This window comes from Aricia agestis, chromosome 13 (genome assembly GCF_905147365.1).
Source record: "Aricia agestis chromosome 13, ilAriAges1.1, whole genome shotgun sequence".
NCBI classification, from domain to species: Eukaryota; Metazoa; Arthropoda; class Insecta; order Lepidoptera; family Lycaenidae; genus Aricia; species Aricia agestis.
This window is the reverse complement of record NC_056418.1, coordinates 3062701-3077477: the sequence shown is the minus strand read 5'-3', so window position 1 is coordinate 3077477 and position 14777 is coordinate 3062701. Positions and strand designations below refer to the sequence as shown.

Below are 14777 nucleotides of genomic sequence, written 5' to 3'. Positions count from 1 at the left end.
ACGACTTCGTCCGCGTCAAATATGAATACAATTTTTCATACATATTTTCACTCTGGGTTTAACTCTCGTCGTTGAAATAAGGGGGCAAACGAGCAAACGGGTCACCTGATGGAAAGCAACTTCCGTCGCCCATGGACACTCGCAGCATCAGAAGAGCTGCAGGTGCGTTGCCAGCCTTTTAAGAGGGAATAGGGTGATAGGGGAGGGTAGGGAAGGGAAAGGAATAGGGGAGGGTAAGGAAGGGAATAGGGTAGGGGATTGGGCCTCCGGTAAACTCACTCACTCGGCGAAACACAGCGCAAGCGCTGTATCACGCCGGTTTTCTGTGAGAACGTGGTATTTCTCCGGTCGAGCCGGCCCATTCGCGCCGAAGCCTGGCTCTCCCACGTACATATTTCACTAGACAGTGGTTTTCAAAGGGCCGGATGCAATATTAGGCAATTATAATTATTGTTCTTGTGTATTAATGTGTTGTGGGTAAAATGTCTCTAGGGTGTTGTTCCCATAATATAATGTCGATTATTTCCACTATTTAGCGAATTTTGCAGTATACAAAGCAGTATGACGCCCGACGCCACCAGCTTTCGGCAGAATTTTCAGTCCAGCTTTTATTTAATCTACTTCCCGGCTCATTATAGAATTGTACAGCTGCAGGAATGTTTTATAGAATACTAGCTGTCCCGATGAACTTCGTGTCACTTTAAAACCCTTCCTGGACTTCTACGAATATTTTAAGACTAAAATCAGCCCAATCCGTGCAGCCGTTTTCGAGTTTTAGCGCGACTAACACATTTGAAAATCCATTTTTATAATATAAGAAGATTAACTATGTACTTACACAAAAAATATAAAAAATCAAAACATCCCTCTTTAAGAAATTCGAGAAAAAATGGATTTGCATTTTTATATTTTTTTAATAAATTGTCAAAAAAACTCATTGTATGTTAAATGGTTAAGTCATTTTCTAAAATGACTTAACCATTTAACACACTAATATAATAACTAAAATTAAAAATAAATAATGAAATGAATAATTAATTGTTCTTGTATATCTATGTAATTATTATATCTACAGGTTGTAACATAAGTGATAATACTTTAGTTAGGGTATATATCAATTTATTATGTGTCCCTTGTATAGACCCGACCGTGTTCCTTTCTGCATGGGCAAGCGCCCTGGCGTAAAGAGTTTTCCCATACAAAAGTGAAAAAAAATATGTTCTCTTTCAGCGCTACTACTTTTACAGTAAACTCTATAGACGGGACTCATACACAGTACACACCCTAAAGTATTATCACTTAGTATTGTTATACCCTGTATACTAATATTATGAAGCTGAAGTGTTTGTGTGTTTGAAAGTGCTAATCTCAGGAACTGCTTGTTCGATTTGAAAAAATCTTTTTGTGTTGGATAGCCCATTTATCAAGGAAGGCTTTGAGCTAATAAATAACACCGTTTTTTTGTATTTTCCTGAATATTCATGTTATGATTGAATTTACGTTTAGTTGAAAATACGAACTTAAAATGCCTAATATCTCGGTTCCGATATGGTTTAGCTGTATGTCCCCCATAATAAAGTTTACTCCCCTTGATATGTTCTTTCATAATATGAGGGTTTGGTGAGTGGCCGCGAGATTTGAAAATGACGCCAATATTACCCAAACCCCTTTGGAAGCGATAACGAAAAAAAAAATTGGGAACCCCTGCTATAGCCAGTATAATTCTTGCATTATTTCGTTTTGGTTTTCTAAGGCTTAGCTGGACCGGAGTTGCGCACATACGGGAATGAATAAAACATGCTCAGTTCGGCCTGCCATCAGTCCGATCGAATTTGATTGATCTTACCGTATATGGGGGCCATTATGCATATTTTGCGCCTATTTTCTTACCGTAATCCAAATTCGTAACCGTATGGACTGTCATGATGAATCTTTTGAGATCTAAAGAATTAATGAATTCAATAAAATCTAATCATTGGTTTAGACTACGTAAGAACATAATATTCCATATTATACTGTCTAAATCAATATCCAACCATTTGTCTTTACATACCCGACGTAAACGTATTATAAAATAAAATATTACAACACAAATAAATTGTAACCGTGTGTATCCACCCTAACCCGCCCTGTCCTATTAAGTAGTACTTAGGTTAAACATCGTATCTCATTATTCTGTGCTCGCGGTTCCCTCAAAAATATATTAATATTATAATAACATATTCCTTTACGAAGTTATTTTGTTTATTATATCTACAAGGTGATAACATAAAATATATTATCGAGTAGAGTAAAAGCAGTGTCCGTGAGTTTTAAGGGTCGATTTACGCAGGCTTTTGCAAAACTAAGTGATAATACTTTAGGGTGTGTATGGGTACCCTTTATATGGTTCGATGTGAAAGTAGCAGCGATAAAAGAGTATTTTTTTCTTTTGTATGGGAAAATTGATGACGCAGGGGCGCTTGCCCATACAAACCACAAGAAAAATTGCTCTTTCAGCGCTGCTACTTTCACAGTTAGCTCTACATAAAGCAGCTCTACATATTTAAAGTAATATCACTTAGTTTTGTTACACCCTGTCCCTGTGTCAGGAAGCAGGTCCTAATATCTCGCACTTTGAAACCTTCTCGCCTGCTTTTGCCACGGACCTTGTATTAAGAACTTGAGCAACACTGCTTATGGAAATTAGCAACGTCAGATTGCACTAATTTGTGCAACCAAAAGCCGCTGACGCAACCACAGACAGACAAACCATCGATACGAAATAAATATAATCAAAATTTAGTATTCCGCACAGCGAACATAATATTAGCGGCAAAAATAACTGGGAATGGCGGCGGAATGTCAAATATATCGCCAGACCACGTCACGTGCCTCAATATTAGTGTAGGTCCTAGGGTTACCACTTCAGTACACTTACAGGGTGTAACAAAACTAAGTGTTAATACTTTAGGACGTGTATAATATATAGAGTTCACTGTTAAGAGGATTCCACACCGCCGTTTTTCCATACAAACGTTGTCCCCTGTTTCCTCCCTGGATAATGCCGATAGAGTTATATTTTTTTCTGAATATCTATGGCCACTAATACAATGTCCCTATGCTTTTTTTTCATAATTTAGTTAATAAAAAAGATATGAACGTTTAAATACCCAAGAAAATGGCCAGATTTTCCTCCGTGTTCAAACACCCAGAAAACAAAACTGGCTAAAATATACAAAAAAAATAAAATATAGGAACACAGCTCCAGCCATGCTTTAATTTTTAATGAAAAAAGTACTTAAATCGGTTAAGTTTTCAGCGGACAACGAATCGAAGATTTTCTGTTCTTCTATTAGACCTTTTGTCGTGTTGTCTCTATCGCGCTCTGCGGTGGGAGACTTGAGATTGGTGAGACAGCAATACATTTTCAAACACCTATTTTCAATTTCTCTCGCCCCTGGTGTATCCTCTTAAAGTAGCAGCGCTGACTGAGTAATTTTCCCATACGAAAGTAAAAGATGCTCTTTTAGCGCTGCTACTTTTACAGCGAACTCTATAATATAGCGGACCCATAAACACCCTAAAGTATTATCACTGACTTTTGTTACACCCTGTATAATAACTAGATGACGCCCGCAACTCCGTTGCGTCAAAATTAATAATAATAATAATAATAATAACGTTTATTCAACAGTATGACACAGCATTACACTACAATAATAAATTACACGTTACAATACAAAGAAGGAAATTAAACATCACATACGCAAAAGACACAAAATTATAAAAAAGAGAAAATAAAAAAGAAGGAATAATTCATGAGACACGGTGATAAGACAGCAGGACGTATGCATAATTCGTGTATCGCGTTGGAACCGTACATTTTTCCGGGTTGAAAAGTGTCCCATGTCCTTTCCCGGGACTCATAACAATAACAATTCAGTAAAATCAATTCAGCGGTAGCGGTTTTATTATTAATCAGGCAGTAATAATCCGTTTCATACAGATTACTCAGTATAAATCATAGCTTGTTTTATATTCAAAGCACATCGTTTAGCATGAAATGAAATTAACTACTGCTCGCTAGTTTTCGAGCTCATTTGAATAAGCTACGGCTAATATTTTAGCTCATGGATCGTAATAAGTGAAATCTAATTGATTCGTCTCCTACAAATCGCCCCAGTTTATATTGGGTATGCGCAAAATAATAAAAACTTGCTAATATTCTAGATGTTGCCCGCAACTCCGTTGCGCCAAAATTCGTTTATCATGCGGGAACCGTACATTTCTCCGGCATAAAAAGTATCCTGTACCTTTCCCGGGACTAAATGTATCTCCATGCCAAATTTCAGCAAAAACGGTTCTGCGGTTTAAGCGTGAAGAGGTAACAGACAGACACACTTTCGCATTTATAATATTAGTATGGAAGTATGGATTATGAAGTGTGTATAGTGTATACTGTATAGTCTATTATACAACTACTGTCCTTAACCCTAGTTTTATACCGAGGCTGCAAACTACGATCACCTAAACTGTCGTTTAAAACAAAAAAACCATCCGACTGCCCTTAAAAAATACGAGGATAAAAAAGGATCCGTCAACCACATGTGGTTAAAAACCGGACGCTAACGACACAAAACCGCAAAAAAACGACTAAAAGACGCCTATAGTGTTATTAATAACTTGTCAAAATAACGGCGACAGTCTTTTAATACGAATGAAAAGCTTAGGAAACTTGTTGAAATAATAAGGGTAAGTTATTGATATTTTGACTATGGGCACTTCCAAATAAAAACATTTTTATAAGAAAATACGTGTTAGCATACAGTACTATATTACTAATATTATAAATTCGAAAGTGTGCCTGTCTGCCCGTCTGTTAGCTCCTCACGCCCAAACCATTGAACAGATTTTGCGGAAATTTGGTACAGACATACTTTAAGTCTCGGGTAAGGACACAGGATAACTTTAATAAGAAAAATGTACGGTTCTGGCGCGATAAACGGAGTTGCGTACATTAACTAGTATGAAGTACTCTTATAATTTCAACTAGTTCTCTAAGCTCATTTATATTAAAAGACTCCTTTAATAATTGTTGTAAAGGTAAGGGAACTTACCTTAACTACGTGACCTGCTAAATGGGGTGGCAGGCCGTCAAATTAATACGCTTGGTCACCGATGGGGAGGTTTGGTTTTTGTCACGTAGTCAATATTATCTTCGAGGAAAATGTCGCGCGAATAATATTTATAACAGTTTAGACATAAAGTAGTATAAATGTCATACAGTACAGTAACATAGCCGAGTCTTTTAATTCAAACCCAACTCAAAAACGCCACACAGAGACAAATACACGCGTGTCTTAACTCATACTCATAGTTTTGTGACTTCAATTTAAAAAGTCGAGCTAATGTATGCCTGATTCGAGAGTTTTAGTACGAGGATTGTCTACAATATTTAAAATTATCTATATATCTATACATATAAATAAAATTGGAGTGTCTGTTTGTAATATTTAAAGAACCGTTTTTTACTAGATGCATATGAATGTATATAGGGTACATATACCATAACAACATTTTTTACAATTTTTGTCTGTATGTCTGTCTGTCTGTCTGTCTGTCTGTCTGTTCCGGCTAATCCCTGAAATGGCTGGAGCGATTTTGACGGGACTTTTTTTGGCACATAGCTGATGTAGTAAGGCATAACTTAGGCTACTTTTTAACCGAAAAGGAGCAGGATATATTTCACTTTTTTATTTTGGTTCGCGGACAACTCCGTCGTTTGTAGACCGATTTCCAAAATTCTTCTATTGTGTAATGTATAAGATGTAGCCCGAATTTGGTAACATGATCACAAAAGTGGTGATCTGATGATGCAATCCAAGAGAAATCGACAGGACTTCTTAAAATTTATATGAAAACATATAGTGATTTTACGTTTTTCTGAAGGATTTTAAGCTTTAACTACCAAAAAATAAGAATTTGCGCCTAAGTACACCCTGGTTCCGAAGGTGCTGTACAGAACTTTCGAATTCTTATAGATAAATGTTCGGCAAATTTTGGCGTTGTTTCAACAACTAAAAGCATATTATTATGTCAATATGTCAATAATATATCATCATCTTCACTATAATCACGCCATGAATCATCACATTATTATCAAAAATCTTGCCTTTGATTATAATATTATTGTTCCACCGTTTGTTGACTGATTTTCAAAACTCTTTTGTTGCTATTTAGTGTTTATTGTACTTTATAGAGGTACAATAACCCGAATTTGGTACAATGCTTACGAAAGTGGTGATCTGATACTGAAATTCGTGAGATATAGAGGGAACTCCTGGATATTTTTTAGGACACACATAGACGCGTCAACTATTTCTGTATTCAATCTTCATATTTTATAATTCGTAGCAGCTAACTTTAGCGCAATTTCTATGTGCAATTTACCGCTTTTTGTAGATCTAGATTAAAATATTATCTAAAAAGTATTAAATAATTCATATTCTATACTTACTCAGTATTTCTGTTCTCAGTCTTCATTATTTTACCGTCGGTACCAAATACCAGCTAACCTAATCGCCAGTTCTATGACAAAATATAACTGCAAATTAGGTATATGACTGGTACCGACTTCAAATTATGAAGATTGAGAACAGAAATACTGAGTAGGTACAGAATATTAATTATTAATTAATACTGTTTAGTTCATATAAGAAAATTACTATTGTCTTTACCTTGGAAGTCGGTTTCAATTTTTGTTTAAAAATAATAATTGTTCTCTTATTCGTTATCCTTAAGATTGTCTTAGATACAGTATTGACGTTTTTATCTATAACTTTAGGTTCATGAAAAGTGATCAGATCAACTAAACTTAACAAGATCCCATTTTTACTATTAGGGTAAGGAAGGGGAAAATTTATCTCTTTTTCATTTTCTTTTTTTATCACATTTTGCTGACGCGGACGAAGTCGCGGGCAACAGCTAGTTTACAATATAAACCTTCCCTGGACATTCACGAATATTTCAAGACTTAAATTTGTCAAATTGGTTCAGCCGTTCTTGAGTTTTAGCCAGAGTCACAAAATTAGAACATGACCCTCGGTATACGCTACCGATTGTCTCCAAAGGCAAAATGGACTGTAATTGTGATCACGGAGTAAGGGTACGTTTCCTATTACTCCCTAATCCATATTAAGACCGCTTAGATTTTCCAAGACTTAGGCAACAATTAGTCATAAGGCGTCTTTATTGATTAGTATTTAATCTCTATCATGTCAACCAACTGCGAACTCAAGTTTTTAAAGTTAAGTATATTAAATATCTCTTTACATAAATAAACAGAATTTTAAATTTTTTCGCTCGCTACAACTCGAGAACGGCTGAACCAATTTGGCTAATTGAAGTCTTGATATATTTGTGTATGTCCAGTAAAGGTTTATTCCCTCAGTTCACCGGGTTATCTAGTTGTGAATAAAAATCATTCATTCATAGGATTAAAAATCTTCATGCCAATGACATAATTTCATATATTTAAGTTGAGAAAATGACCCCAAAAACTTTAGTAATATTACGATCTCGCTTCCTACCTAGATTGGTATACCGTAATATATTTATTATCTTTTCCAATTACAGGCCAACAGTAGCCCCAGAACGGCCACCAGTAGAAATGCGAAAGTATGGACAAACTGTGGAGATAAATTTAGGTAGCGTTCCGATATTTTTTCGTCCCCAAAAATTCAATTAAAATGCCACTTTATGACAGACTATAGTCCTAAAAATTCAAATAATATCCTTCTCTATGACGCATTTCTACTGGTGGCCGTGCTAGGGCTACAGATAAACTCATATTAAAACGTCAGAAATGAGAAATCCGGCACAAGTATTTAAATAGTAACTTTTACTATTCGGCAAATAAGAGTTTAAGGTAGCAGGTCGAAACACCTTATTCGAGTTTTTATTTGCCTATTGTTTGCGGAACATTTGGAGTCTTATTATTAGACACGCTCTGAAACAACGCAGTTTACCTTTTTAACCTATTTTATGTTACTTTTGAGGTAATTATGGTCTATACCACAAATTTCATAAGAACATTACATTATTTGGTTATACCTAAAACCTCCATCTTAATGGGAACTCTTAACTCTACTTTTAGACTTACTAAATCACAAAATTTTTGGTAATTTCCTTAACGTAGGTATACGTGGGAGAGCCATGCTATACGTGGGAGAGCCATGCTTCGGCACGAATGGGCCGGCTCGACCGGATAAATACCACGTTCTCACAGAAAACCGGCGTGAAACAGCGCTTGCGCTGTGTTTCGCCGAGTGAGTGAGTTTACCGGAGGCCCAATCCCCTACCCTATTCCCTTCCCTTCCCTACCCTCCCCTATTCCCTCTTAAAAGGCCAGCAACGCACATGCAGCTCTTCTGATGCTGCGAGTGTCCATGGGCGACGGAAGTTGCTTTCCATCAGGTGACCCGTTTGCTCGTTTGCCCCCTTATTCCATAAAAAAAAATGGTTTGGACTGTACACTACAGTCCAAACCAAACAAGTAAGGTACAGAGTACAGATTCTACCAACGAAAGTTGGTAGAATCTGCAAGTAGAGCTCCTAGATTAAGTTGAAGGTTTTTTTTTTTTATGAAATAAGGGGGCAAACTAGCAAACGGGTCACCTGATGGAAAGCAACTTCCGTCGCCCATGGACACTCGCAGCATCAGAAGAGCTGCATGTGCGTTGCCCGCCTTTTAAGAGGGAATAGAGTAATAGGGGATGGTAGGGAAGGGAAGGGAATAGGGGAGGGTAGGAAAGGGAATAGGGTAGGGGATTGGGCCTCCGGTAAACTCACTCACTCGGCGAAACACAACGCAAGCGCTGTTTCACGCCGGTTTTCTGTGAGAACGTGGTATTTATCCGGTCGAGCCGACCCATTCGTGCCGAAGCATGGCTCTCCCACGGTTTTAGGTATACCTAGCACGATCAGTTAAAAAAACTATTACCTACGTATGTCAGCCTTTATTTAAATCACTATTGCGAGTACTTTAACGTATTTTTAGATAATAATTTTGAATTAATTACGTAATAATATTTCCATTTCTTTATGTAGTGTAGTATTTTTTATTTAATACGGTCCTAATTTCGTGGAAAAGTCTGGAAAACTGACCATTTCTAAATTATCAATTAATAAACAAAATAACATTTGCTACATTTACACGCCTATTTTTAAATAAAGATTCCTACGAATCCTACACATATTATACACCTCTAAAGGATAAACACAGCAAAAATCGTTTAAAAACTAACTTCTACAATCTAAGTGTAGACTTATTACTGTTCAAAGAAAACTTCCAAGCAACTTGAACTAAATTATAACAAGTAAAAGTATATTTAACTCTGAGTAGACACTCATTAAAACAGTTTTTGTGTTTAAATTTGTGACTTACCAAGGTTGAAAAATTACCCAACTTTTTGTTGATTTACTAAGCATTGCGTTTTTATGTTAAACTTTAGAGTATTTTTAAGGAAAAAGTTAATCTTAAGTGCGGCTAAGTTATTTATTATTACATTGGCGTGATGCGTCGCCACGTATGACACAATTCACAAATTCCAATGTTTTCTGTGTGTTTTCTATAAAATTTTCTCAAGGGATAAATAATGTTTTTTGAACTGTTCACTTTCTTAAAAAGTGCTTGATAGATTTTATTAAAGTACGGTACATAATATATTTTATAAAAATGTATAAGTTACAATCATTATCTTACCTTCCTACCTAGGTTTTTGCTACAATAATTATTACAATGTAAGTACACAATAATATAAATTATAATGTTGCTACAAAATGTTATAAAAACTTTCCGCACTTGAATAACATTAGATTAAGTTACATTTAAGTTTAGAGTTTCCTTCAATAAAGTTGATAGAGCGTAGAGTAATTTGATACTGCTCTATTTAAAAGGGTACTTCTATAAGGGTTCACTTAATAAATAAATTTAAATGGTGTATCAAGTTACAGGGGTTCTAAGAAATTGTTATAATACTAATAAAACTCCTTTCCTAGAACGGCACAGTTATAATTTATGTACAATGCAAAGTTTTAATTGAGTTTTTTTTTTTTTTGTTTTTAATAAAACTACTATAATTTTAACACTTACCCGCCGCTGCGATGACTAGGATCAAGAAATTCCAAACACAAATTTTCGAACACATTTTCAAATCCGTAAGTTCACAGCACTTTAAATTCAAATTTTAATCACATTCAGGACCCGCATTAAAATATGCATAATTAGTGTCACACGAAAATCTTTGTCACTTTTTCCGCGCGATAAAAAAAACAATCTGTCAATTAATTTACGCGCGCGCGGTACGAGAGTCGAAGTTCGAATGTGTAAAGGCGCGAGTACACATCCCGGTGATCGACCCTACCGGAACCACAGTCGCTGGGCCCGTGACTGCCGACACCGTGTGCACCGCACCGAAACGCGCGCTCGCGCCAACTTAAATTTACACTCCGCAACAACTGCTAGAACCTTATTTTACGGTCATAAGGTTGAAATTCGCTTGGCTTTTATGTTTGTGGTTTTTAACGTTATGCAAAATAGGAGTGAGTAGTTTTGTAGAGCGCATACGCATGTCCCCCATTGTGGTATTGTCTGGGAAGGTATTGAAAGTACGGTAATAAACCGATAAAGAATTACGCAGAAGTTCGGTATGCGAATGTTTGTTAAATAAATCACCAGTTTAGAAAACAAATGGTTCAATTGTTACTTAAACACTTGCAGATGTTGTAATAATCATCATGAGTCTACAGCCTATTAGGTTTTTAAGAAACGATACCTACTAAGCTTCCTAATTAAAGACATGAGGGGATGAAGTGGGTAACTAACAATTTGAAAACTGAATTTTTTGCATAAATGGAGGCTTTAAGACCTCGAAAATGAATTGAAAGTAAGTACATATTATGTAAGTATATGAATTCTATGTATAGCTAGACATATTAGCCAGATGATGAAGTAGGTAAGTTACAATGTTTTTTCAATTTTAAGAGAAAAAATGAGTACCTAATTGGTTTTATGTTGTAAAATGTTAGTTACCCACTTCATCTCATGTTACAGGTATTTAAAAAAAACTTTATAAGTAGGTAATTTTAAATATTTAAATTAAAACATAACTAGTTCAAAAATATCGTAGAACTCCTACTACGACTATTTCCGAGGTCTACTCTAAAATCTGTTGAATTTTATAATTAAACAAACAAATCTATCCTCTTTCTGTATTTGTTCAGTTTTTGTTGGGAAATTTTACAGTAAAATGTTTGTCTCTCTTTAGGGATGACGTTAAATAACAAATAAGCGAATTCCGTGATTATACATTATGTATTCACAGGGGTCGAGAGGTGGGGGGTAGGTCGATAAATTTTTCCGCCATTAAGAATGCACCTTCCGCTACGAAAGGTAATACGTCACTGAAATTGAATTAGTTGGATTTAACCAAGATTTGACAGTCTATCTACCGCACTCAGAAGTCAGAGTGGAACATTCCCCGCGTTCCATTTGATGTTAAAAATCGGCCAAGTGCGAGTCGGACTTGCGCACGAAGGGTTCCGTACCCATACAAGAGCAAAAATAGGCTACAAACTGTGTTTTTGTATGGGAGACCCCGTTAAATTTTTATTTTATTTTAATATTATTATTAAATATTAAAGTACTTGTTGTTATACACAATCTGTGTACAAGGACTTTAATATTTACGATCGGCGGCAATAGATATACACAATCTGTGAACATTTCAGAAGTCTAGCATTAGCGGTTCTTGAGATACAGCCTGGAGACAGACAGAGGGACAGACAGACGGACAGACAACGATGTCTTAGTAATAGGGTCTCGTTTTTACCCTTTGGGTACGGAACCCTAGAAACGATCAAAACGCTCAAAATTCAAATTTTAAAGGTTAATCATAATTAAATGACGTCTCTGAGTACAGCGGTATGTGTACTAACTTTTTTACTCTTATAGGTAGGTAGGTATGTTATTTAAGCCTGCGGTACACGACTGACGACGATAATTGTTAGGTACTTTCATAAATAACATGTTTTTATTAATAATCTTATATCTTTAAACGAGCAATTCTTGTATATATATATATATATATATATATATATATATATATATATATATATATATATATATATATATATATATATATATATAATTGTAATCTCGGAATCGGCTCCAACGATTTTCATGAAATTTAGTATATAGGGGGTCTCGGGGGCGATAAATCGATCTAGCTAGGAATCATTTTCAAAAAATATGACTCTTCCTGACATCTATTGGCGAATAATAATACTATTTTGTAAGCAACTAATTGTTTTAACGACCAGCAGATGGCGTTCTTAAGTAACACGAAGTCAATGAGTGTTTGCTATACCGAGCGAAGCTCGGTCATCCAGGTACTTTTATTTAATTAAACATTTTATTATTATATTATTATGTAGTGGATTATAGCACTACAGGGAAGAGTTTTATTTATAATAGACGTTAAACTAATCTGAAAGTATCATGGATTCCTAAAATGAAATGATGATTGATGAAAATGTATATTATATTAGATATGTATTACACCTCCTTGATGACACTCGCAATTCTGTTGCGCGAAAACTCTCGGGGACCGCACATTTTCCCGGGACTCGAAATATCTCCATATAATAATTTCAACAAAATCAGTTCAGCGATTTGGGCGTGAAGAGGTAACAGACTGACAGACACACGCATTTATAATATTAGTTTGGAATATCTAGCAAACTTTTCACTTGGTATTTACGTATGGTATGCCAATATGGCGATCGATCGCGTGAGCTAATCGGTCCACTTCCGGTGAGTCAGTACTTCCTTATCAGGGGACAGGACTAATTACCTACGTCTGTACCTATTGCCTAGCCTGTGGCCCGTTTCTCAAGCGTAGAATGTCGTTTCGATCGTAGCATAACTTGCGTGCTCATGCGCCAGTGAGACGAACGACATTCGAATCTTGAGAATCGGGCTCATACTTTGGGCAAATTTGGATAAATATTTACACGATTTTGGTCAATCATTTATTTTACATTTATACAGGGTGTAACAAAAACAAGTGATAACACTTTAGGGTGTGTACGTGTTCCTTGTAGAGAGTTCACTGTGAAAGTAGCAGCGTGGTCTGAAAGACCAAAATTTTTTTTCACTTTTGTATGGGGAAACTCGTGACGCTTGGGCCCTTGCCCATACAAAAGTGAAAAAAAATGTTCGTCTTTCAGAGCTGCTACTTTCACAGTGAACTCTCTACAAGGAACATGTACACACCCTAAAGTATTATCACTAGTTTTTGTTACACACTGTATATTCTATTAATACCAGCTGATTCGGCATATTGTTTTATTTCGCCTTATACGGTGTGGGCAGTGGGAATATTCTTGAGCTTCTGTTATCATTTGGAACGTTGTCAAAGGTTGTCACTTGTCATGGAAACGTTGTTTATGACTATTGTCCGATTTCAGAAAATTCGAGCGATGCGATGGACTACCCACCATTGCGACTTGCGAGGCTCGATGTCTATCAATCGGTCCGTTTCGAAGGAGTTTGGGAAGTAACATCGCAAAACGAGATTTATCTAACGAGATATTAAAATATTATCAGACGGACAGACAGTGGAACAGACCGACTTTCGCATATCTATCTTCTATATATATATATATATATATATAAAACTCAAAGGTGACTGACTAACATGGTGATCTATCAACGCACAGCCCAAACCACTGGACCGATCGGGCTGAAATTTGGCATGCAGGTAGATATTATCTGAAAAGAAAGTATTTTGATCAATTCCACCTCCAAAGGGTTAAAATACGGGATGAAAGTTTGTATATAATAATACTTCTTAACGCGAGCGAAGCCGCGGGCAAAAGCTCGTTTGTAATATTAGTATGGATATGGATTTCTAGTTTCTACGCCCTATTTATTAGTATACAATAATAATTAGAAGGTCAATAATTAAAAGCAATTTTATCTGTCCCCTATTTGTCCCCGAGTGGAATCAAGATTGCGTCAGTTGTCCTTGAAAAGATTATCCTGATTGATGCCCGTGTAACTAAGGCCTAGTGCCACCATTTTGCTATTTTAATCTAGAATTAATAAGGATTCGATATAGTCTAGACTAGGGTTTTTCAACTTGTGAGTCGCCAGAGGTAGAGAAAACAATAGTTTTCTATTGTTAAATTAAAACAATAGTTTTGGCCAATGGGTCGAATTATATATTTTTTATCTACTTAAATAATAAATAATAAAACTAATATTTAACGGTGGCTCACATACAAAAACACGTTTTTGCCTATCTTTGCTCGACAACGGTACGGAACCGTTCTTGCGCGAGTCGGACTCGAACTTGGCCGATTTTTTGGGTGCCTCCTCGGCGGATTGGGAATTTAAATTCAAACTAGGATTATCTCTAATCCGGAACTGTGAAAGCAGACCTTGGATCGTAGATAGAAGCCTATATTATGTTTTACTACTATTTAAGTAAGAGGAGATTTCTTTAATTACAGAGTATATCCGTAATAAGTTAATGTTTTTTTTTCGGAAGAAAAACCAGCCAAGATAAGAAACCAGGATAATATTTTTTACATATAAGTAAAGATAATGATTTAGATTGTTCTTACTATCAGATAAGTAATTGATTCCTTACTCCTAAGGACTATAGGCTCTTCTAGTGACTCAGTAGTTGTCTCAGTAGTTAGCTAGTTAGGCTTTCCTGGTCCATCTC

At 35.9% G+C, this 14777-nt stretch overlaps 1 protein-coding gene across 1 annotated transcript in view; it reads right to left on the bottom strand.

The window, feature by feature from the left end:
* The window catches only part of LOC121733422 (hemicentin-2-like), a 174652-nt gene extending 164235 nt beyond the window's left edge, over positions 1 to 10417 (bottom strand). Inside the window, exon 1 of the mRNA XM_042123679.1 lies at positions 10136 to 10417. Coding sequence (XP_041979613.1) covers positions 10136 to 10190 — 55 coding nt within the window. The 5' untranslated portion in view covers positions 10191 to 10417. The remainder of the gene's footprint in view (positions 1 to 10135) is intronic.
* Between the last annotated feature and the right edge of the window lie 4360 nt (positions 10418 to 14777).